Source organism: Pongo abelii, chromosome X (genome assembly GCF_028885655.2).
Source record: "Pongo abelii isolate AG06213 chromosome X, NHGRI_mPonAbe1-v2.0_pri, whole genome shotgun sequence".
In the NCBI taxonomy this organism is placed as follows: Eukaryota; Metazoa; Chordata; class Mammalia; order Primates; family Hominidae; genus Pongo; species Pongo abelii.
The window spans coordinates 124,837,975-124,863,560 of record NC_072008.2 but is presented as its reverse complement, the minus strand read 5'-3'; the positions used below and the strand labels follow the sequence as shown (position 1 = coordinate 124,863,560).

At 42.3% G+C, this 25,586-nt stretch overlaps 1 protein-coding gene across 1 annotated transcript in view; it reads left to right on the top strand.

Annotated features, from left to right (window-relative positions):
• KIAA1210 (KIAA1210 ortholog) overlaps nucleotides 1-25,586 on the top strand; it is a 71,595-nt gene extending 46,009 nt beyond the window's left edge. The window contains 7 exon segments of the mRNA XM_002832037.3: nucleotides 7,530-7,727; nucleotides 10,109-10,237; nucleotides 10,451-10,559; nucleotides 14,473-17,673; nucleotides 18,671-18,834; nucleotides 21,094-21,199; nucleotides 22,710-25,586. Coding sequence (XP_002832083.1) covers nucleotides 7,530-7,727; nucleotides 10,109-10,237; nucleotides 10,451-10,559; nucleotides 14,473-17,673; nucleotides 18,671-18,834; nucleotides 21,094-21,199; nucleotides 22,710-22,885 — 4,083 coding nt within the window. The 3' untranslated portion in view covers nucleotides 22,886-25,586.

Below are 25,586 nucleotides of genomic sequence, written 5' to 3'. Positions count from 1 at the left end.
GAACTAGTGGAAGGATTGAATTAGATAACATTTTTTATTGTAGTAAAATACAGATCACATAAAATTTACCATTTTAAACCTTTTAAAGTATACAATTCAGTGACAGTACATACATTCACAATGTTATGCAATCATCACCACTATCAAGGTCCAGAACCTGTTTGGTTCTCCAAAATGGAAGCCCAGTTCCTATTAAGCAGTCATTCACCATTCATATCTCACCTTCATATTCCCCTGACAACAACTATTCTGCTTTCTATCTTTGTACTTGCCTAGTATGGATATTTCATGTAAATGGAATCATACAATATGTGGCTTTTGTGCTGGCTTCTTTCACTTAGCATAATGTGTTTGAGGTTCATCCATGTCATGACATTTATCAGTACTTCATTTCTATTTATGACTAAATAATACTTCATTGTATGGATGTACCACATTTTGTTTAGCCATTCATCCATCGATAGACACTTGTGTCCTATCTAACTTTTGGTTATTGTGTATAGTGCTATTATGAACGTTCTTGTACAAATTTTTGTTTGAACACCTGTTTTCAATTCTTTTGGGTATATACCTAGGAGTGGAATTGCTGGGTCATATGGTAATTCTGTGTTTAAGTTTTTGAGGAACTACCAAACTGTTTTCCCCAACAGCAGTACCACTTTACATTACATCCCCACTAGCAATGTATGAGGGTTCCAATCTCTCCACATCCTGGCTAACACTTGTTAGGTTCCTGTTTTAAAAAAATTATAGTCATGCTAGTGGGTGTGAAATAGTATCTCATTGTGGTTTTGATTTGCATTTCTCTAGTAAATAATGATGTTAAGTATCTTTTCATGTGCTTGTTAGCCATTTGTGTATCTTCTTTGGAGAAATATCTATTTCTCCTTTGCCAATTTATTAATTGGGTTATTTATCTTTTTGTTGTTGAGTTTGTAAACCAGAAAAGTACCCAAGACAGGTCAGAAACAATTTGGAAATTTTATTTTGCCATGGTTAAGGATGTGCACCTGAGAGGCAGGTCTGTGCCTTTCTCCAAAGATGATTTTGAGGGCTTCAGTGTTTAAAGGGGGAAAAGGCGGATATTGGGGAAAGATGAACACATTTTTAAAAGGTGTGGAAAGATAAGAGACAAATGGTTGCATTTTTTTGTCTTTGATCAGCCTTTCACTGAATACACAATTTACATGTGAGAGGGGGTAGAGGAATAGTCACTTATGCCTTCATCTTCCTCAGTGAATCTGCATTTTTACATCAGAAGAAGCAATCAAATATGCATTTGTCTCAGGTGAGCAGAGGGATGAGTTTGAGTTTTGTCCTTTGTCCCACACCTGTGAAGATAAGCTATCAATATACATTGTCAGGGTAAAATTCTTAAAGCTTAAAGTTTGGGCTGATTAAATTCCCTGGCCTCAGTCACATTGCAGGATAAATGCTGGCATTTCACATTTAGGGGTTAAGTTATTCCACTGAATTGGCTAATAAAGAGTTAATTTAGAGTGCTACAAATTTGCCTCTTTTTATAATATCTCATGCTTTACCTGGATGGCTTACACCATAATTCCCCAGCATTGTATACAAATAAGTCTCCGAAGCCCAGAGCCATCTTTTTTTTTTTTTTTTTTTTTTAAAGCAATCTTCTGCTGCGTATGCCTGTAGTCCCAGATACTCGGGAGGCTGAGGCAAGAGGATCACTTGAGGTTAGGAACTCCAGGCTGTAGTGCACTACGATCATGCCTGTGTGTAGCTACCATACTTCCACCTGGGCAATGTAGTGAGACGCTGTCTCTAAAATAAAATAAAATAAAATAAAATAAAATAAAATAAAATAAAATTTTAGTTTTAAAATCCGCTAATACATCAAAGGAGAACATAATTCTCCCTCCCATGATTGTATACAAATTTACAACTTTCAAAGTGATTTTCCTTATATAGTTACATTTCATTCTCTCAATAACTCTGTAAAGCAGATAGGAAAGATTCTGATTATAGATGAAAAAAAATTGAGGTTCAGAGAGGTGAAGTGACTTGGCCAAGGCCACAGAGCCAATCAAAGATAGAGCTGGGGCTTGATCCCAGGACTCCTGACCAAATCCATAGCACTTTTCACTGAACTATGTGGCTTCTAGCAGTCCTCTTTGTATAACCAATGCCCAGCAATAGCAACGACAGCTAACATTTATCAAGACTTTCTTATGTAACGGGCACTGTGTTAAACACTTCCCTTGTATAATTTTATTTAATCTTTACAACAACAAACCAAAGTATGTATTATGATTATTCCCATTTTACAGACATGAAAACTGAGGCTCAAAAGGGCTAGGGAACTTGCTCAAGGTCAGACAGCCAATAAGTGGTATAGCTAGGATGTCATATTCAGGCCTGTTTGGTTTCAAAGTCCATGTTCTTATTCTCTATACTAGTTAAGAAACTGAAGAGATTGTGATAGAAGGCGGGCTGCGGGGAATACCAGAAATTCCATCTCCAAGAACTTTTAAGTTGGCAAAAATATTGACCACAACAGCTTTTAAGTAACATAGATTTTGAAAGAAGCAGCAGCTGTGCAGGAACTCTCAGGAATGGGCACAGAAGCCACTTTGCCACACCCAGGGAATTAAAATCCCTACAGCCATTATTGGGTCTCACACTCTGTGCCAGTACCTCTTGGTGCAGAAGTCTCCCACTAAGAACCACATTTCCCACCAAGAGTCACTTCTTCTTGTGGAGATGCTTTTAGCTTTTGACTCACATAGAACCCAACTCTCCAACATCCCAGTGTCAGTTTCAGAATGTATTTTTTCTCAGAGTGACAGCTTTATGGGCCAAATGCTTGATGAAATCTGGGCCTAGACAGCCACCTGGTAGTCCCCTTATTTAAGACATTACAATCAGAGCTTTCCTTTGTTCCAAGAAGACAGTCAACCTTCTCTCTATCCCTGCTCAAAAGGGGAAAACCCTAGCATCATACAACAGAAAAAGAAATCATTAAGAAGGACTACCAAAATGTGCATTATTGACTAAACTCCTTTGCACTGGGTCTAGAAACTTGACAGAAGGGAAAAAAGAAGTGAAAATGTGTTATTATTTTCCAAAGAGCAGCCCTTGTCCCAGCTAACAGCAAAAGAGTGTCCAGCTCTCTACTAACCAGTGCTGAAGAATCCTTTCCCCTGGCCCAAGGTCCAACCCAGGTTCCTTCTCTAAGAAGATTCTGGATTAGTAGGTACCAGGCCGGGCACATCTCCCAGATGTTGAGGCACAGGGAGCCCATTTAATTCCAGATATTAATCTGAAGATGTCTGTGCTAAACTCTCTCTAAAACACAGGAGAAGAAATGAAAACATCTCAGCCGTACTTAATAATATGCATAATGGACCAAATGTTCTCCCTTATAAGTGAGGGCTAAATAATGTGTACACGCTGGACATAGAGTGTAGAAAATAAACATTGGAGATTTGGAAGGGTGGGAGTGAGGGAGGAGGGTGAGGGATGACAAATTACTTAATGGGTACAACGTGTATTATCTGGGTGACGGTTACAGTAAAAATAAAAGCTCAGACTTCACCTCTATGCTATATATCTGATATATCCATGTAACAAACTACGCTTCTACCCCTTAGATTTATACAAACGAAAAAATAATATGCAGATTGGGTTCAGACAGGTTATGTTGGCTGTCAGAGTGCGTGGAAGGAGAAGTAGGGTTGGAGGGGAGTGAGGATGGAAAAGTAGAGAAAGGTGTCCCACTTTCTCCACTCCTTTTTCTTTCAGAATTCTGCCAGGAATGGATTCTATTTGCTTTTCTTGGGTAACTCATAAGATCCTGTGGTTGACTTCTGTGGTAGCTTTTTTTTTTTTTTTTTAAGACAGTCTTGCTCTGTTGCCCAGGCTGGAGTGCAGTGGCACAATTTCGGCTCACTGCAACCTCCACCTCCCGGGTTCAAGCAATTCTCCTGCCTCAGTCCCGCGAGTAGCTGGGACTACAGGTGTGCACCACCATGCCTGGCTATTTTGTGTGTGTGTGTATTTTTAGTAGAGACGGGGTTTCACAGTGTTAGCCATGATGGTCTCGATCTCCTGACCTCCCGATCTGCCCGCCTCGGCCTCCCGATGTGCTAGGATTACAGGCGTGAGCCACCACGCCCGGCCTGTGGTAACTTTTCTAAGTTGCTGCTAACCAATAGGACTGAGGGAAAGAGGACCTAAGAAGGCCTAAGAAGGAGCCACACTTCCCAAAAGGAGTCCATATATTTCTGACTCCTGTTCTAAGGCAACTGATGGGATTATTCCTGAACTTGCTGTACTCATATTTGAAAATGGGAGCCGTTCTCTTCATGCTAGAGGACTAGGCAGTGGTTCTCAACTTTGGCTCCTGGAAGACTCATTTGGAAACCCTGTTAAAGCTATTCGAAAGCCTTTCCCCTGATATTCTTACTCATTAGATCTTGGTATGTCTCCAAAATGTGCTTTTTCAACACTCGTTCCAGGTGATTTTGGTGCTGGGGGATTCCAGACCATACATTGAGAAACACTGTGTAGAGTTCCAGAGAGTGTATAAATAGTTTATTTAATTCACTGGTGAGTTAAGGGAAGTCATAACATATACATATAATCTATACCCACATAACATACTCTAAACCTAACAACAGAGATCCTCTTAAGACTGTTTTAAATCACATGTCTGAGCTTGAGCTCCATAGTCAGATGAGGAGAATGCTTGATGGTTTTGCTTTTTAATTTTTAGCCCCGCTTTGAGAATGGATGTGGGTCTGTGTTTAGACTGATGTCTATAGATTCCTTAGTGAGAGTCAAGCTAACACAGGGAGATCAGTGGCTGTTATTAAGTTTGATGGACTCTTGGCTTAGGCTGTGATTGGAAACAGATAAACTCTGTCCTGCACATACCCAATCTAGAAATTGCCAGATTTTTGCTGAGCCTGATTTTTCTGTTACACTACAGAATGAGTTTCACTAAAGTAAACTAAGTATCTTTAGTGTTTATACCAAAAGGTTTGGGATGCCAACTGAATTGAAAGGCCTTTATATTTATTAAATATGTATTTACTTGCCATGTGGGCATCATAAGTTGGCTTTCATGCAAAGCAAGTTGTACAGTGTACTTTTAGGGTTTCCAGATTCATATACCTCCTTGTTTTTCTCCTTCTGTCTTTGGCTGGAGCTAGTGAGGCCTCAGAAAGAATAACTAAAATAATACAGGGAACAGAGGAGCTTGCTCTGATGACATCTCAGAAAGGCAACTTCTGGTGGAAGCCTTTAACGTAATCAAGTCACCAGTTGAAAAAACATGTTTTGAGCAACTACCATGTAGTGCTTGTGCAACTACTACAAGCACAGTTGGAGGTAGTGTATCCCCAATACAGTAGTATATAGAACAGATAAAAACCCTTCTTCATGGAGTTTATATTATAATGAGGGACATGGACAATAAGCAAGCTAAATAAGGAAAACATATTGTATGTCAGACAGTGAGAAAAGTGACAGGGAGAAAAACAATGTAAGGAAGGGGATATTAAGTGGTTCAAACATTTTAAATAGATTGGCCAGGGAAGACATCACTGAAAAGGTGCCTTTTTTTTTTTTTTTTTTTTTTTTTTTTTGACGGAGTCTCTCGCTTTGTCGCCCAGGCTGGAGTGCAGTGGGGTGATCTCAGCTCACTGAAACCTCCGCCTCCCAGGTTGAAGTGATTCTCCTGCCTCAGCCTCCCGAGTAGCTGGGATTACAGGCATCTGCCACCACACCCGGCTAAGTTTTGTATTTTTTGTAGAGATGGAGTTTCACCATGTTGGCCAAGCTGGTCTCAAACTCCTGACCTCAGTTGATCTGCGTACCTCAGCCTCCCAAAGTGCTGAGATTACAGGCGTGAGCTCACCACACCAGGCCATGAAAAGGTGGCTTTTGAATCAAAACCTGAAAGAAGTAGGGGAGCTAGCCACATGGACATGGGGGAAGAGCATGCCTAGCAGAGGGAACAGCAGGCACAATGGCCCTAAGGGGAGAGCATGCCTGAAGTGCTTGAAGAACAGCAGACCAGCAGTGTGTTTGGAGCAGGAAATGGCTGGTAATGTGGTCAGGGATAAAAGGAAGACAGATCATGTGAGGTTAGCCGGAGCATAGATGTTATCCTCCAGCCCCAAAAGACCAGAACTATGACACCACTCTGAAGTATGAAAGACGTTCGGAACAATAAAAGAAGAGCTTTTACTCTATATACTGATATCAAATTTATATTTCCAGTAGATAACACAATCTAACTAGACGATATCAGGAAGAGGCAGTATATAAATTCATAGATGAAAGTTGCACAAAGAAGTAAAGGAAATCTTGGGATCAATCCTACTTTTGTGTGATTGATCCCACAAAAGTCAACTGTACTATTTCTCTGTCTTCTCCCTGAATCCAAAGCAGAATGGTCTGCAGGATTTGTCATCAGCCTGACCCATTAGCACTGTGTTAAGTCCCCATGCACTGGAATGACAGTGCCATCTTCATTACCAAGATAGTAGCTAAGGTTATCACTGCATCAACATACAATGGTGGTGGGAACCATGAAGGCATGTGAAAGCTGCAAGTACCAAGGGGATCCCTGGCACTGTGCAAAACTAGCCTGAAGAGAACTTAGTGGGTAAACACAATTGGAGATTCTGTCTACTTGCTAAATTATAATATATCGTTTGCTACTAGTATCTAGCAGAGACAGTTTACCAGCTGATCTTCAAAGGGCCTTCTGCTAACAGGAATCGAAATCTTCTTAGGAATGGAAAGAGCTCTGGGGAGGCTCTTTGAGGTATGGAAAATGCTATGTCCAGAATCCCAGAGGAGACTATTTTGAAGGTCCTACAGAGGAATTCAATTAGGTGTCCCAGAACCAGATAGTATGGAGATATGGAGGCCAGCCATAATGAGGACAGGGTTACAGGCTCCATCACTATCCCACTGGAGGTTGGAGCATTCAGTTCCTGAGGGTCTTCCCATCAGTCTTGCACTCATGAACTGTCAATATAAATAAAAGGTAGTGTGCTGTCTATGAAAATGCACCTTGCAGATAGGCCCTCTTCCAACCTGATTTTCCTCCCTCCACCCAACCCTCCAATATAGAAATCCCAGAGCTCTGCTGGGTTTCACTGATACCAGTTGTGCCTCTCACCCCAGCCAGATGTCCTGTTGATAAGAAGGGGATCTAGGACAAGAGAACATGCAATCTCTCTGACTTTGCAAACTCGATTAAGTGGTTGTGTTCCCATCCCGAGGACAATGGGGTGCCCCTGAAAGCTTTCTAAGCAGAGGACTAACCCAAACTTCTTCCTGTTTCTTGTTTTCATCTGCAAGGAAACCAGTAAAATTATGGAGCTTACCTCTAATGAATAAGCCTATTGACAGGAAATGTAGGAAAAGGGGACAATAGTTCATGAAGGATTTCTTCTTTGGGAATTCTTCAGCCGGAAGAATATCCAACTTTTGAGACCAATAACAGCATACGGGTTGACTCGTCTATTTTCTCCCACCTTCTCCAGAGCTTCTCTGAGTTATCATCTGGACCTGATTGCTCACAGTCCTTGACTGCATTTGCCATGCTTGCCCCTACCAGCAGCACCCAGCTGCCCATTGGTTTCAGCACCCCAGTCACCACTGAGGGCTGTTTGGATTCTTCAGCTGCTCGCCACAAGATGACTTTAAATCCCCGCAAACAAAAGAAGAACCTTCAAGAGATTGTAAGTCCTTCAAGAGACAGGGCACTAAACTCCTGTATAAGAAAAGATGAGTTCCAACCTTTGCAAACTACTACTAGGGAAATAGTATGGTGTAGGAGACTCATGCCCTAAGTAAGCTTGGCAAGGTCAAGGGTGCTGTCCTGAGCTTGACACCCCCAGAGGGGTGAGCAAGCTTGCATCTATTGGGTGTGGTTTCCTATCCTGTGGAACTTATATTAGAAAGGACTAAAAGGAAGCAGAAACAGTGAATGATTTAAACCCCCATAAACTGCTTATTGGGTTAACATCTGGGAGTTCACTCAGCCCTATTTGTAGAGAATATTCAACCCTAGCCCAGATCAGGATTCTTTCAGTTATTAATCAGATGAGACCCATGAGTCACAAATTGCAGCACTATTCCACTTATTTGGAGGTCAAGCTTTCAGCAACCCTAAACATCCAGAACTTAGTTGTTAACCCATCCAAAGATCTCCAAATAGATGCCACATGACTTTCTAGGAAGCAGATCTACTGTGTTAAAAACATGGCCACAGATTAGACTCAGACCTGACAGCAAAGAGAAGTGACAGCTGATAGCAGAGAGAATGACAGAAACAATCTGGGGCCATTTAATATAGGGGCTCAAGAACCTTGCCCACCTCAATACGTCCTTCAGGGCCACACTATATCATCGTCCAATGTAATAGATCATTTCATTATTTGTCCAAGTCATCTAGAAAAAGTAGATTATTTTCCGTGATCCCTGTTTAAAAAGATAGAGAAATAATGCTTTTGGAAAAGGCTTTTAGTAGAAGTTAAGGATTAGGGCCGGGTGCAATGGTTCATGCCTGTAATTCCAGCACTTTGGGAGGCCAAGGCGGGCGGATCACCTGAGGTCGGGAGTGCGAGACCAGCCTGACCAACATGGAGAAACCCCGTCTCTACTAAAAATACAAAATTAGCCAGGTGTGGTAGCGCAAGCCTGTAATCCCAGCTACTCGGGAGTCTGAGGCAGGAGAATCTCTTGAACCCGGGAGGTGGAGGTTGTGGTGAGCCAAGATCGCGCCATTGCACTATAGCCTGGACAAGAGCAAAACTCCATTTAAAAAAAAAAGTTAAGGATTAAAAAATGTTAGTGTTTAGTGTTCAAAAGGATGTGTCAGTTGTCTATAAAACTCACTTTGATCAAAAACTGAATTCACCAGTGATTCTGGGCTGAAAGGAAGAGACTGTAAATCAGAGGTGAAGAGACTAAAAGATTGTATAGTACAAACATTTTACAGGGAAGGGCATTAAAGCACAAATAATTTCAGATACTTACCCAAAGTCAAACACCCAGGTAGTAGCAGAGCTAGGGCCAGAATCCAGTCTTCTGACTTCCAGCTCAGCACTTTTTTCATCCCACCATCTTGCCTCTAGCTTAGGCATCTCATTTTCACTTTAGGTTGTAGACAAAATACGAGTTGAAAGAACAGGTGGAGGAGCAGGGCGGAAGAGGGAAGCCCTCTGGTGGCCTTGAGAGTACCTTGTTAGTTTGGTGTCAAAGAAGGGGTGACCAATTACTAGGTGCCAAACCCTATACATGCATTATCCCCTGAATACCTCACCACAAACCTGGGAAATGGGGAAGGTTGGCTGAGGGAAGCAGTATGACCCTTCTAACTTTCTTCTTTCTGTATAGCCTAGTTGAGAAAAAGCCTGGGCATTACCCTCTGAGAAGGCCAGAGCATCCACTTCTTCCCTGTGACTCTCTCCCTGACATGTGGATGAATATAAAAAAGATCCAGGATCATTTATGACACAGGGACTACTACCACTTTCTCCCTGCTCTGTAATTTCTTAGATCTACAAGTCCCACAGGAAGTTTCTCCTGGTCCCTTGTTTATCAATGTAGACACAGTGATTCAGAGAATAACTTGCCCAAGGTCACACAGCAAGTAAATGATGAAGAGATTTTGAATCCAGGCCAATCTGACCACATTTACTCAAAAATAAATTCTTATGAGCTGTGTCTGTTTGCACAGGCACTTTGAGTGCGAGTGTGAAGAGTTGTATGTTTGTCTTTACATGCATGCCATAAAGGCTTACACTAAGCAAATTCCCGACACTGTTCAGTGCAGTGCTATGCTGACATTTCCAGAGCTGTATCGTAATTATCAGAAAACCTTATTTATACTAAACCAACTTCAGCCCATCCAGCGTAAGGGCTGAACCTTTCAGCTTTTTCTCCTTTCCCTCCCAACAAAACCCCAATTCTTTTTCTTCTTTTGATCTGGAAAGAGATAATTCATGCTTTCATTACATTCCCTGAAAAGAAGCCAAATAGGATTTGAATTTGGATCACAGGTCTGGTGAAGCAAATCGGAGAATCCCAATATGGCCGAGGGCATGATTGTTGTCAGGCCCAACGACCCCATTTTCGGATTCTTGGCCTTCCAGTGTGGTTCAGTCATTACCAGAGTATTTTAGAGAGATCCCTGCAGTGTGTCACTCAGATATTAGAAACTCCAAACCTGGATGAACCACTTCCAGTAGGTAAAATGATCCTCAAGGATCTCTTGGTGGAAACAATTCCATTAAGAAATCCCTGGAAACATCTCCATTGAAATAACGTCCATCTTTAAAGGTACTATTACGTGCCCAGCATCAAGAACTTTCTTCCTGATGCTTTTTCTTTGGCAACCATGCAGGAGTGGTTGGAAAGCACTTCAGTAGGATTCAAGCTCTTTCTTTTCCTGTTTCAGGTGGAACCAAAGCAGGAGGAGCCAAACCTTCCATTGGTTTCTGAAGAAGAAAAGAGTATAACCAAACCAAAAGAAACCAACCAAAAGAAGCTGGGAATGGACAGTACAGGTTAGCACATCTTCACCCTCACCCAGAAACACGTATGACAGACTTCATTGCACAGTGATTGATAGGAGCTATACCCAAGAACTACCCAAGACTGCTGCCCTTGGTCTTCAGAGAGCTTTCAATTTTATATGCAGAAAATGTGGTCCAGGCTTCTCCATCTAAATTGCCAAAGTAATACAATTGCCACTTGTGTGGGGTTCAGGTAAAGGATCATACCTGGATTCTTATTTTATGTAAATGAATTTCCAACAAGAGAGGTGTTTTGTTTGTGAATTTGTTTCATCCTCTCCGAGGCTAATGTACATGCTGAATTCCTCAGTGAGCCCAGATATGAGAGGACAGCCACTGATTTCCCCTTCAGCATTCTTCCTCAGCAGCAGAACCAGAAAGGAATAACAGAATTGGCCAAAAAATCATTTTTTAAAAGTTGCCTTTCTCTTCCTGTAGAGAGAAAATATCTGTGTTAATAATGATACTATTGCCCACATCCATGGACAAAGAGGGTTTATGCAGCTGCAGACAGATGTCCTTGGCAGCCAACACCTATCAAATCCCCAAACAACAAATATCACCAGAGTGAAAATCTCTCTGTGTGTTCATGTGTGTGCGTATGTGGATGTTGGCTCCAGCTGATGGCAAGCTGATTTCAAGCAATATTTGATAAAAAATTCCAGTTCCTCAAATTAAGTTGAACAGTTATGTTACGTTTTTGCCACAAAGGATTTCACATGTGGGTTCAAAGACAGGCTATTCCTAAACATGTTTTCCCATGAAAACTAAGAAAACCACAAAACCCTCCAGAAAAAAAGAAAAAGAAAAAGGAAGATTAAATGAGTACTCTTTTGTCTTTTTGAGCTTTATTTTTATTTATTTATTTATTTATTTATTTTATTTATTTTAAGACGGAGTCTCACTCTGTCACCCAGGCTGGAGTGCAGTGGCGTGATATTGGCTCACTGCAACCTCCACCTCCCTGGTTCAAGCAATTCTCCTGCCTCAGCCTCCCTAGTAGCTGGGACTACAGGCACCCACCACCACGCCTGGCTAATTTTTTGTATTTTTAGTAGAGAGGGGGTTTCACCATGTTAGCCAGGATGATCTCGATCTCCTGACCTTGTGATCTGCCCGCCTCGGCCTCCCAAAGTGCTGGGATTGCAGGCGTGAGCCACTGCACCCAGCCTTTGAGCTTTATTTTTTAATAGTTGTCTCTTTTACACACAGAGGATAGAACTGAGTCAGCATCCATGGGGGCAGATACTTTAGTTGATTTTCCATATCATGGAAGTGGTTTGGAGCATAGTCAGCTATTCTCAGCGCTGTATGCTGGATATGAAACTACTAGATGGAGCTAGGGATGCAGCAGATAGTGAGGGAAGAAAGGCAGCGAGGGACCCTTCCATCTGGGGATCAAAGTGAGTTCCTTAGAACTAGAAGAAAGGAGAGGAGTAATCTGTACAACTACTATCTTGTGCTTGACCTGAAGCCTGTGGACCAATGCAATTGTTAAGGCATTCCAAGAATTTCTTTGCATGTGTATTACATATGATCGGTTTAAAAAAATGTTTTTATTTCAATAGCTTTAGGGGTACAAGTGGTTTTTGGTTACACAGATGAATTGTATAGTGGTGAAGTCTAGGATTTTAGTGCACCTGTCACTAGAGTAATGTACATTGTACCCATTATGTAGTTTTTCATTCCTCACCCCCTCCTACCCTTCCCACTTTCTGAGTCTTGAGTGTCTAATATACCACTCTGTATGCCTTTGCATACCCATAGCTTAGCTCCCATTTATAAGGGAGAACACGTGGTATTTGGTTTTCGATTCCTGGGTTACTTCACTTAGAATATTGGCCTCCAGTTTCATCCAGGTTGCTACAAAAGACATTATTTCATTCTTTGTTATGCCTGAGTAGTATCACATTTTCTTTAGTTGATTTTCCATATCATGGAAGTGGTTTGGGGCACAGTCAGCTATTCTCAGCGCCGTATGCTGGGTATGAAACCACTAGATGGAGCTAGGGATGCAGCAGATAGTGAGGGAAGAAAGGCAGTGAGGGGCCCTTCTATCTGGGGATCAAAGTGAGTTCCTTAGAAAAGTACTAGAAGAAAGGAGAGGAGTAATCTGTACAACTACTTGCATAGGCTTGACATTTTCTTTATCTACTCATAGGTTGATGGGCACTTAGGTTGATTCCATATCCTTGCAATTGTGAATTGTGCTTCAATAAACATATGTGTGCAGGTGTCTTTTTGATATAATGACTTCTTTTCCTTTGGGTAGATATTCAGTAGTGGGATTGCTGGATTGAATCATAGATCTATTTTTAGTTCTTTGGGAAATTTCCATACTGTTTTCCACAGAGGTTGCACTAATTTACATTCCCACCGGCGGTGTATAAGTATACTCTTTTTATCACATTCATCCCAACATCTATTGTTTTTTGACTTTTTAATAATGGCCATTCTGGCTGAGGTAAGATGATATCGCATTGTGTTTCAATTTGCATTTCCCTCGTGATTAGTGATATTGAGCATTTTTCATATGTTTGTTGTCCATTTGTATATCTTCATTTGAGAATTGTTTATTCATGTCCTTTGCCCACTTTTTAATGGATTATTATAGTTTATTGTCACCTGGCTTCAGCTCTGGGTGCTTTCAGTTTTGAAGACTCTGTATGAGTTCCTTGGTTGCAGAGTATCTTTGTGTGATGGCTTTCTCAGATGCTGATTGTAGTAGTGATGTGCTGGGTGTGTGCGCAGGTTCACTGTCTCCTATGGGGAGTTTTCCATCTGGTTCACAGTGTAGGCTGCTGCCCATCACTTCTTTCAAAGGGTCTGTGGTTTCTTTCACTCTTTCTGTGAAGTTCCTGTGTTGCTTCTTGGAAAAAGCTCACAGCATGAATATCTACATACTATTTGTCTTTCCAAGTGGGAGAGACATGCTAACAATGTCTCCAATCTGCATCTTGGAAATAAAAACAACTAGGATTGTTTTAATGTAAGAGGGTAGAAAAAAAGAAGAAAAGGGGGCCATAATCTTGCCTCCCAGATAACTCCTATTGACCCCTTCTTAAAAAAAAAAAAGCAACATGGCCAAGCACGGTGGCTCATGCCTGTAATCCCAGCACTTTGGGAGGCCGAGGCAGGTGGATCACAAGGTCAGGAGTTCCAGACCAGCCTGACCAACATGGGGAAACCCCGTCTTTACTAAAAATACAAAAGTTATCCAGATGTGGTGGCATGTGTCTGTAATCCCAGCTACTCAGGAGGCTGAGGCAGGAGAATTGCTTGAACCCAGGAGTCAGAGGTTGCAGTGAGCCGAGATCGCACCACTGCAGCCTGGTATGAGGTATGAATTCAAAGTGTGAAATTTGTCTTTGGGTAGAGTGTAAAATAGAACCATAATTAATTTTCAATTTCACTCCAGCCTGGGCGACAGAACGAGATTCCGTCTCAAAAAAAAAAAAAAAAAAAAAAAAAAGCAATACATGCACATGATATGAAATTTCAGGTATTTCAGATAAATATTATGTAGAAAATAGAAATGCTAATTAGAAAGTAAAAAATTCAATTCCTCCTTCCCCAGTCAGTTTCCCCAAAGGTAGTCATTGTTACAGGTTCAAAATTTGCCTTCTGATATGTCTCACACTGAATGGTGGACCAGACTATTGGTAAAAAGGTGATAAGCCAACCCTGGAGTCAGTTTCTAGAACTAGGATTCCTCTTTGGCTTAAAAATGTCCAACTGCAGAAACCTAGTAGTGACCGAGTTGCCCTCTGTCTTCCAAATAGCTGCTTCCTCATACTAGGAAATTCAGTAGCAAATAGGTACCATTGGGCCAGGGCACAGTATTCTTATTTTAGGAAGTCAAAGTCACACGTATTTCTCCTTTCCTTATTTCTGTTTGGTGTAGATTCCTCAAGCCAGAAACAGAACAACAAAACTGAGATGTATGATAAGAAGACAACAGACCAGGCTCCAAACACTGATGCTTCTGGGAGTCAGGGCTATCCAATGTCAGCAGCATATGGAAGAAGATGGAGAAGAAAAGGAGCAAGTGTTTCAGGATTGAGTGAGTGTGAATTCAAAGGAAGAAGCCTTAAACAATCCAGTGGAGGGTATGGCCTGGGCGATAGAGCTGGGTCTTCACCTACCAATAAGACTGCCAGGAATATCCCTTTCTCGCACTTGCCCTTAGAGAAGGACAACATGGAGCAGCCTACAACTTCACAACCAGAAACCACTACCCCTCAGGGGTTGCTTTCAGATAAAGATGACATGGGAAGGAGAAATGCTGGCATAGATTTCGGATCCAGAAAAGCATCAGCAGCACAGCCCATACCTGAAAACATGGACAATTCCATGGTTAGTGATCCACAACCATACCATGAAGATGCAGCTTCTGCAGCTGAGAAGACAGAAGCCAGAGCTTCTCTCTCACTGATGGTGGAAAGCCTTTCTACAACCCAAGAGGAGGCCATTCTCTCAGTAGCAGCAGAGGCTCAGGTGTTTATGAATCCTTCTCATATCCAGTTAGAAGATAAAGAAGCTTTCAGCTTTGATTTACAAAAGGCCCAATCCAAAATGGAGTCAGCCCAGGATGTTCAAACTATTTGCAAAGAAAAGCCTCCTGGAAATGTTCACCAGACTTTTACAGCAAGTGTTTTGGGTATGACAAGTACTACAGCCAAAGGAGATGTTTATGCCAAGACTCTGCCTCCCAGAAGCCTTTTTCAGTCCTCAAGGAAGCCTGATGCTGAAGAAGTCTCCTCAGATTCAGAGAATATTCCTGAGGAGGGGGATGGTTCTGAAGAACTGGCTCATGGTCACTCTTCCCAGTCCTTGGGGAAGTTTGAAGATGAACAAGAAGTCTTCTCAGAATCAAAAAGTTTTGTTGAGGACTTGAGCAGCTCTGAGGAGGAGCTGGCCCTCAGATGCCCCTCCCAGGCTTTAGAGGAGCCTGAAGATGAAGAAGTCTTCACAGAATCAAGCAGTTATGTTGAAAAGTACAACACTTCTGATGATTGCAGCAGCTCAGAGGAAGACCTGCCTCTCAGACACCCTGCTCAGGCCTTGGGAAAGCCCAAAAACCAACAAGAAGTCTCCTCTGCTTCAATTAGTACTCCTGAAGAGCAGAATGATTTTATGCAGCAGCTGCCTTCCAGATGCCCTTCTCAGCCCATTACGAATCCTACTGTTCAGCAACAAGTCCCCACCAGTTCAGTGGGCACTTCTGTAAAACAGAGCGATTCCGTGGAGCCAATCCCTCCAAGACACCCTTTCCAGCCATGGGTGAACCCTAAAGTGGAGCAAGAAGTTTCCTCATCTCCAAAGAGCGTGGCTGTTGAAGAGAGCATTTCTATGAAGCCTCTGCCTCCTAAACTTCTTTGCCAGCCTTTGATGAATCCTAAAGTTCAACAAAACATGTTCTCAGGTTCAGAGGACACTGCTGTTGAGAGAGTCATTTCTGTGGAGCCACTACTCCCCAGATATTCTCCTCAGTCCTTGACAGATCCTCAAATCCGGCAAATCTCAGAAAGCACAGCTGTTGAGGAAGGCACTTATGTGGAGCCGCTGCCTCCCAGATGCCTTTCCCAGCCCTCGGAGAGGCCTAAGTTCCTGGACTCAATGAGTACTTCTGCAGAATGGAGCAGTCCTGTGGCACCAACACCTTCCAAATACACTTCCCAGCCATGGGTGACCCCTAAATTTGAGGAACTGTATCAACTCTCTGCACATCCAGAAAGCACTACTGTTGAAGAGGACATTTCTAAGGAGCAGCTGCTTCCCAGACATCTTTCCCGGTTTACTGTGGGAAATAAAGTCCAGCAACTGTCCTCAAATTTCGAGCGGGCTGCTGTTGAGGCAGACATTTCTGGGAGCCCGTTGCCTCCCCAATATGCTACCCCGTTCTTAAAGAGGTCTAAAGTTCAGGAAATGACCTTACTTCTAGAGAAAATGGCTGTTGAAGGCACTTCTAAGAAATCACGGATTCCCAGGCGTCCGACCCAGTCATTCGTGAAATTTATGGCACAGCAAATCTTTTCAGAGAGCTCTGCTCTTAAGAGGGGCAGTGATGTGGCACTTCTGCCTCCCAATCTTCCTTCCAAATCTTTATCGAAGCCTGAAGTCAAGCACCAAGTTTTCTCAGATTCAGGGAGTGCTAATCCTAAGGGAGGCATTTCTTCAAAGATGCTACCTATGAAGCACCCTTTACAGTCCTTGGGGAGGCCTGAAGACCCACAGAAAGTTTTCTCATATTCAGAGAGAGCTCCTGGGAAGTGCAGCAGTTTTAAAGAGCAGCTGTCTCCCAGGCAGCTTTCCCAGGCCTTGAGGAAACCTGAGTATGAGCAAAAAGTCTCCTTTGTTTCTGCCAGCTCTCCTAAAGAGTGGAGGAATTCTAAAAAGCAGCTGACTCCCAAACATTCTTCCCAAGCCTCAGATAGGTCTAAATTCCAGCCACAGATGTCATCAAAGGGCCCAGTGAATGTACCTGTAAAGCAGAGCAGAAGTGAGAAGCACCTGCCTTCAAGTAGCCCTTTCCAGCAACAGGTTCATTCAAGTTCTGTGAATGCTGCTGCTAGGCGATCTGTTTTTGAGAGCAATTCTGACAACTGGTTCCTAGGAAGAGATGAAGCTTTTGCAATCAAAACCAAGAAATTCAGCCAAGGTTCCAAAAACCCCATAAAGAGCATTCCAGCCCCTGCTACCAAACCTGGGAAGTTCACCATTGCCCCTGTCAGGCAAACATCCACTTCTGGGGGCATTTACTCTAAGAAAGAAGATCTTGAGAGTGGTGATGGTAATAATAACCAGCATGCAAACCTATCCAACCAGGATGATGTTGAAAAGCTTTTTGGAGTTCGACTGAAAAGAGCCCCTTCCTCGCAGAAGTATAAGAGTGAGAAACAAGATAACTTCACCCAGCTTGCTTCAGTGCCCTCGGGCCCAATTTCGTCCTCTGTAGGCAGGGGGCATAAAATCAGAAGCACTTCCCAGGGGCTCCTGGAGGCTGCAGGGAACCTCACCAAAATATCTAACATTGCAGATAAGCAACAGAGCAGGCCCAAATCTGAAAGCATGGCCAAGAAGCAACCTGCTTGCAAGACCCCAGGTAAGGCTTTTATCTCTCCAGATGGCAAGTAGATATCAAGTGGAAAGAAGAACTGGAAAGCAAAGCCTTGAATGGGCATTAAAGTCTATTCTAGTCTTTTACTGAATTGTGGCTTTGATAGGGCTGGTTTATGGGTTTGGGAGCAAAATAGTGCCCCATTCTAGATTTAATAGATTTGGAGGTAGTTAATTTTGAGCCTTCCCTTTCCCAGTGGGATCCCCCTCTGGACATCCGTCTACATTCCATAGTAGACACATGACCATTTCCCCATTCCCTCTTCCTCACCCTCTGCACACCTTACATTTGGATGGAGTTTTATGCTTTTCTCAAAATACTTTTACATGTATTAAGCCCCTCCCTAACACCATGTGGATTTTTAAAGCCAACTCATTAGTAGAGCATTATGTTCAGTCTCTCAGCCTGAAATCTTAATTTGCCATAGATGTCTCTTCGCTCATCTGAAATATCTAAGAATTTAGAGCTAGGCAATCTTTTGGGCATGAACGTCTCCCAAAACCTTTGGACCTTCACGCTCCATCCTTGGGAAAATCTTTTATATTCCTGTAACCACACTTATGTAACCACACACTTGTGCGAGGGACTATGAAGTAACAAATACTCTAAGATTTTTCTAGGAGTTAGAGGAATGGCATCAATGGCCTGAGCCTCTGGCATCCTTGGGATTTTCCCAGCCCACCTGGCAAGTGTTGTCCTACCCTGATTTGCAGATGGCACGAGGAATGGACAAGGGAAGGGTCCAGTAAAGGGACAGTGTGCCCACTTTTAAGTACAGGTTCTTTACTACCCAAGGAACTCCTGCCTTGCCAAGCTATAGGGAGGGCCCAAAAAAGGGGGGCCTTCTCTGGTTGATATCTGTTTATTTTCCTTTGGCAATTAACAAGGGTCCCATTTGGGATATTATTGTGGGTAAGCCCCAACCAGGCTCAAGACCCTGCCTGCCTTGCTTCAGTTCTAACTCCTTCCATTTCTTTCTCAGGAAAGCCTGCTGGTGAACAGTCAGATTATGCTGTCTCAGAGCCAGTTTGGATAACTATGGCAAAGCAGAAGCAGAGGAGTTTCAAGGCCCACATTCCTGTGAAAGAGCTGAAAACTAAGAGCAGTGCTGGTGCCAATGCTGAGACTAAGGAGCCTAAATATGGGGTAGGACCTGGGGTAGCCAAGAAAACACTCCAAAAAGGTTGCTGGAATCACTGATTAGGTTTCTATTGGGAACTTTGCCAACATGCAGCTCCCCCTCTTTTTGGGAGCATTAATCAAGGCAGGAGGACTCTTCAGGGAAAAAGACTTGCTTTGCATTTATACAAACGTGCCCTGATTTTATGCTCTTAAAGGGTTTGTGCAGGCCAGGTGCGGTGGCTCTTGTTTATAATCCCAGCACTCTGGGAGGCCAAGGCAGGTGGATTGCTTGAGCTCAGGAGTTCAAGACCAGCTTAGGCAACCTGCTGAAACTCCATCTTTACTAAAAATACAAAAACATAGCTGGGTGTGGTGGCATGTGCTGACATCCCAGCTACTCGGGAGGCTGAGGTGGGAGGATCACTTGGAGCCCAGGCATGGAGGCTGTAGTGAGTCAAGATCACGCCACTACACTCTAGCCTGGGTGACAGAGTGAGACCCTGTCTCAAAAGTGTGTGTGGGGGGGTGTTGTGCAAAGTTATGAACATAGAGAGAATCTACAAAACAAATCCTGCCCTCAATATTCTAAAGCAAGGCTCCACGAAATTGGTTGAGAAATAAGGAGTAAGTCATTTTATTTTATTTTTAATTTTTCATTTCCGTAGGTTTGGGGGGAACAGGTGGTATTTGTTTACATGAGTAAGTTATCTGGTGGTGATTTGTGAGATTTTGGTGCACTGTAACCCAGTTCATAGTATTTTATCCCTCACCCCCTTCCCACCCTTTCCCTCAGAGTCCCCAAAGTCCATTGTATCATTCTTATGCCTTTGCATCCTCATAGCTTAAAAAAATACCTAAAGGTAATCACTGGGGTAAGAGTTGAGTGACTATCTTTACAAATATTTTATACCTATCAATATGTATATATATTTTTATAAATGGAATCAAACTTAAATACTGTTTTTTTCATTTAACATTTTATTTCTGGGCACTTTTCCGTATCAGTACACAACAAGTTCCCTTTCTGTGTTTGATGTTTGGATTTCTACATATTGATTTGGTTTGGTGTGGCACCTACCTGTAAGTTATAAAATGTGATGTGGTAAACTAAGCTAACTACCACATGTGGATAAGAGATGATGGGATGATGCTTTTCTCCCCTCTTATCAAACCTGCAGAAAACTGACTCAAGGAAACATACCAAATTCATATATCAAGAGATATACGTCTTAAGCTCCTATACTTTAAAGTGCTGACTAAATTTGTTGAAGGACTATGCGAGGAGGTGTTTAACTCTTTGCTTTAAAGGTCTTTTCTTTTTCATCATTAGTATTTACACGGGGGCAGGAACATAGAGGGGTAAAGCCCACCTTTATTAAAGTTTTTTTTTTTTTTTTTTTTGAGACAGGTTCTCACTCTGTCATCCTGGCTGGAGTGCAGTGGTGCAATCACAGCTCACTGTAGTGTCAGGCTCAAATGATCTCAGGCTCAAACGATCCTTCCCCTTCATCCCCGCCATAGTAGCTGCGACTATAGGCACTATACGTGTGCGCCACCATGCCCAGCTAATTTTTTAAATTTTTTGCAGAGATGGGTCTCACTATGTTGCCCAGGCTGGTCTTGAACTCCTGGGCTCAAGTGATCCTCCTGCCTGAGCCTCACAAAGTGTTGGGATTATAGGCCACTGCTCTCAGCCTGGTTAAAGCTTTTGTCAGGAGGGATACATTAGTGTATACAAACTCATTAATTTAGACCAATTATGAAGAGGTTAATTTGAAAAGAATAAACTGCAGAATTTTGGAAAGACCTACAGTTATATTACTTTCTAATGTGAGAAATGCTTCAAGTCTTATGTCAGCTAGTTTTGAAAAGTAGAAATCTTATGGAACTCACTTCAGTGAATTGATCAGATTTATTTGCAACTACCATGTTCTGTTAGCTTGCTGTTAAGTGCTGGTAAAGTGCTAAGGAAAAGGTTGTTCTCAAGTTAAATAATTATCTTGTTAACCTGCTTTCACTATTTGTAAAATTAGCTCTTTCTTTCTGGTCTGAAAGGTGGTAAACTAGAGCCAGCTTAGGTTTTGTGAACCTAAATTTTAAGCCAAAAGGCTCAATGCTATTTCTCTCCTTATCTATCTCTATATCCCTAATCTCTTTCCTTTTGGATACTGTTAAACTCGTAGTATCCAGGACAGGGCTTGCACTCTATGGTCCTCTGAATAAGCAATCTGCCATTCTAATGTCAGAACTTACAAGCTTTCTGTTTTCATTTTTGTATTAAAGGGAGCTGTCTCTGCAAATGAAAACCAACCTAAAAAGATTTTCACTTCCAGTGTCCATAAACAGGAGAAGAGAGCACAGATGAAGCCACCTAAGCCTACAAAATCAGGTAAAAGCCTACATTCTGACCTCTCAAAAAACAGCCCCGGCAGAATGTTGTGAAACTTTTGCAATTTCAAGCTCAGATAATACTTGTCTCTTACCTTAAGTCAGCTTAATGATTTCTCGCATGGCTCTTTAATTAGATACATATATTAGCTTATTTTAGGAAAATCTAATTATTTTGACTAATACAAGTCCAGTGTATAACTTTCAGAGGGTCTTCCAGTCTTTTGCCTCATCAAAGAAGCTGTCTAGGCACAAAACTGTGGTCACTCACTGAAACATTCTTCTGGCTGGGTATGCAAGAGGAAAGTACCAAGTCACTTTCCAGTTCATAGCAAAGCAGTACTTTCTCACTTTCTACATCTCCAATGAAACTGTTGAAAATAATTCACTCTAAAGGCCCAGTGGTATTCAATTGTTTTTAATTATTTAGAAGGCTTGTTTAAGCTTCTCTGTATTCTGAGCAGGGATGTGTAAGTGGTGAGGAAATGTTGACAGCTGAGAGGAATACTCTGCTGGGATATAATAGAATGTGATCTCACCATAAAGAGTTGTGTGCTAGAGAGAATTTTTTCAGCAGGAGCAGGGGAGTGGAGGATGGATTTGTATTGAACCATCTTTGTCCTCTCCCTTAATCCCGCTCATGAAGAAATTAGACCAGGAATTCAGAAACCCATTTTCTGGCCATGAAATAGCAGCAGTTGACTTGCTCACAGCTTTTAATGGCCTCATGGGCACTATACTTCTATCAAGTGAATCACAACTGTCACTGTGCATCAGAATCACCTGGTGAGCTTTTTAAAAAATTACAGATGGTCCTGGCTCCATCCTTAGAGATTCTAATTCATTTGCTTCAGGAAACGGCATGCGCATTGGTGTTTTTAAAAGAGCCCTAGGTGATTCTAATGTGTAGCCAGGATTGAGAACCACTGGTTGCGTCTAAGTCACTAAGTCAATTGACCATAAGCAGGATGAGGGAGGGAGTGGAATTAGGAATAGGGAGGTAGTCTCCTTGGCTGGGGTAGTTGGGTTGGTACAATATTATTTATCATCAACTTTTACTGGGTGCATCTATTAAGTCATCAATCAATTCATTTCACATGAAATCATAGATTGGCAAACACAAATAACATTACCTTATTTGAAATTTTAGAAACTAAGTAGATACAATATGTTTCCCTCTGGTCTCAGTTCAAAGATGTAAGACAATCCAGTAATAACCACCTGAAGACTGGCAGTTATAGTCATAAGTATTACCTCCCGGGCCTTCCCATGCCCAGGGCCCTGTGGCCATAGCCATGTTCATTTTACCCCTTTGACATACCACCCATGGCATCACACAGGTCCTAACTTTTAGAAGTCTGGCACCAAAGGGAGAAGGGTTTAGAAAGCACTAGAGCAGGGGGATCAGAGGAAACCTGAAAGGAGGAAACATTTTATGGCATTCCATAAACAACATACCCCAATATCTTTGGGGTTCCTTATTGCTTGTGTGTTATTTGCTGTGGTTCCAGTTGAATTTGAGGCTCAGAAGATACTGCAAGTGCCTGCCATGGAAAAAGAAACCCAACGATCTTCAACTTTCCCAACCAAGTTCCAGAAGCCCGTTGAGCCAGTTGAGCCTGTCTGGTTCTCCCTGGCCAGGAAGAAAGCCAAAGCATGGAGCCACATGGCAGAAATCATGCAATAAAGAGCTCTTGTGTGGAGCATCAGCATTTATTTTATTTATTTTATTTTATTTTATTTTTTTTGAGACGGAGTCTCGCTCTGTTACCCAGACTGGAGTGCAGTGGCGCGATCTCTGCTCACTGCAAGCTCTGCCTCCCGGGTTCACGCCACTCTCCCACCTCAGTCTCCCAAGTAGCTGGGACTACAGGTGCCCGCCATCACGCCCAGCTAATTTTGTTTTCGTATTTTTAGTAGAGACGGGGTTTCACCATGTTGGCCAGGATGGTTTTGATCTCCTGACCTCGTGATCCGCCTGCCTCGGCCTCCCAAAGTGCTGGGATTACAGGCGTGAGCCACCTTGCCTGGCCAAGCATCAGCATTTTAAATGATAATTACTAATAGCTGTATTAATTCTATGTAGTGATCTTTTTACTGTGACCACTTTTATTAAGCAAAATAAGTATTAAGCAAACTAAGAATTTATTAAGCAAAATAAGAATTTATTGAGAAAAATAGCCTTAGAAATGCTAATTAAAACGTAATTATTTGAATGAAATAAATGCCATGAATGCTTAACCTTCCATGTAATCACTGCCAGCACCCAGAAACCCAGCATTTCCTCTATTAAAACTATGGAAAACATTTGCACTGCTGTAAAATTGCAAAATCTTTAACTTTGGACAATGTGCTTTAGAAGGGAGAAAGCAAAAACATTTTGTTGGAGCAACTAGAAAATTGTCATTTCCCTCAACCAAATAAAGTAATTCTAATGGAAACAGTCAGATGATTTGACCCAAAGATTGACCTTTAGGTTTTATGAGCCTAGATAGATGCCGCAATTATTTGGTTGTTGCTCTAAGCTTTGCAAGGGATCCTAAAAGAGGTGGTGGAAGTGAAAATTCTGCGTCTCCAAGAAAATTTCTGCACAGCTAGTTTTCCAATCAGCCTATCACCCCTTGAAACATCTTCCCTTTGTCCCTGGGGGCCCCTGATGCTTTCTCCTTGGGTGATAGTAACATGCAGAGCACTTACACAAAGCTCCCTCTTTGGACATGCCCCATGTCGACCTGTCACAGGCCTGGCTGCAGCGAGCACCTCCCTATGACGCAGAATGCTTGTTGGGAATTATCTTACTCCTCTGGAGGGTTAGTCCATCAATGTTTTGCTTCTTGTCCCAATACTACTGTGACCCTCTCCGATTTTACAGAAATCACTGCCTATCACGTATATCCTGTTAAGCACTGAAGACTCTATTGAAATTAGAGTTCTACAGATGCCAAAAGCTGTACTTTCCATCAGGCAGATGGCAAGCTTACTGCCTCAATGCACATCTGGAGCCACTGGAGCACCTTCCTCTCTGGTTCCATCATTAAGGTGGAGAACTCCATGTAGCTTCTTGTCCTTTCCCCTCAGCTGTCTTTGCTTCACAAGGTTTTAGCCCAAAGCAAGAGTGCAATCCCAAAGCCACAGAGAAATGAACTTTCTGCTACCCGGAAGCTTTAAGTGAGTAAATCAGCTTTTCCCCACCCTCATTCCTAGAGGCACACACCTCAAAAGTTACTAGGCTGGAGAGACCCTACCTTCCAGTGACCCACTCATCCCCCAGCCACGGAGAAGAGGGAAGACCAAAAAGGGAGAGTGAGAAAGAGGATGAGAGGGATGGTCAGCTATGAGGGGGAGGGGGCAAGTAGCCCAGCAAATGTTGATGCCTCCCTTCCCATCTTGCCACACGATCTTTTTCTTTTGTAGCACAGCCTCTATTAATAACTCCTCAGCTGAGGATGAAGATGTAGGCACCTTTACCCCCAGAGCCAGTTCCTTAATTGGCTGGCTTTCTGAGATGCAGACCACCCTAGAATCTCATCTAGGTTCACTAGAAGTTAGTTAAATCTTCCTTTCTATGTCTTTCCCTTCATTCCATCCCCCAAACCCACTAAACACTAAGGGAGAGCTCCCTTTAGATGTCTGGGCAGTAAACCTAGCTCATTTTTCTGGGAGACCCAGAAGTGACTTCTGAGTAGTTATCACTGTGTCTGCCTCTGTTACACTGTGCTGCTTTGCTTAAACAGAAATGCAGACCTGGACATCTGACTGTGCCTTTATATTCTGAGTGGGGTGCTGCCCCATGCAAAAAAATCCAGAGAGGTAGTGAGGTGTCAGAGCTAAACACTTGGTGCTGGGTTTTGCTGATGCTGGTATAATGTGACACAGTACAATTACATGCTAAATTTTGCATTTTGTCTATATAACATCTATTTTTCCTGATACTGTGCCTTTGCCATTTTGATAATGCTATTTTGATTAATTTTATTTCCTTTGTATTCCCATAGTGAACAATATATTAAGGTAGATGCCCTTTATCTGGGTACTCCTGGTATATTAGCTGTTACACCTCCCTTCCCTTTTTCACAGTGAACCTGTATTCAGTTATTCTCACTCTGAGAACTCTCCAATAACAATTTCTTTTCCACAGCTAACAACACAGCTGTTACACCTCCCTTCCTTTTTTTCACAGTGAACCTGTATTCAGCTATTCTCACTCTGAGAACTCTCCAATAACAATTTCTTTTCCACAGTTAACAACAAAGCTGTTTTTTAAATGAAGAGATTAAGTTCTTTAAATGCCTAAAGGCATATTCTGACAGCTTTTCTACTTCTTTAGCTTTTTTGATTTATGATATATGCAAAGCAAATAAATTCAATAAAGCCTATTCTGTAGTCCA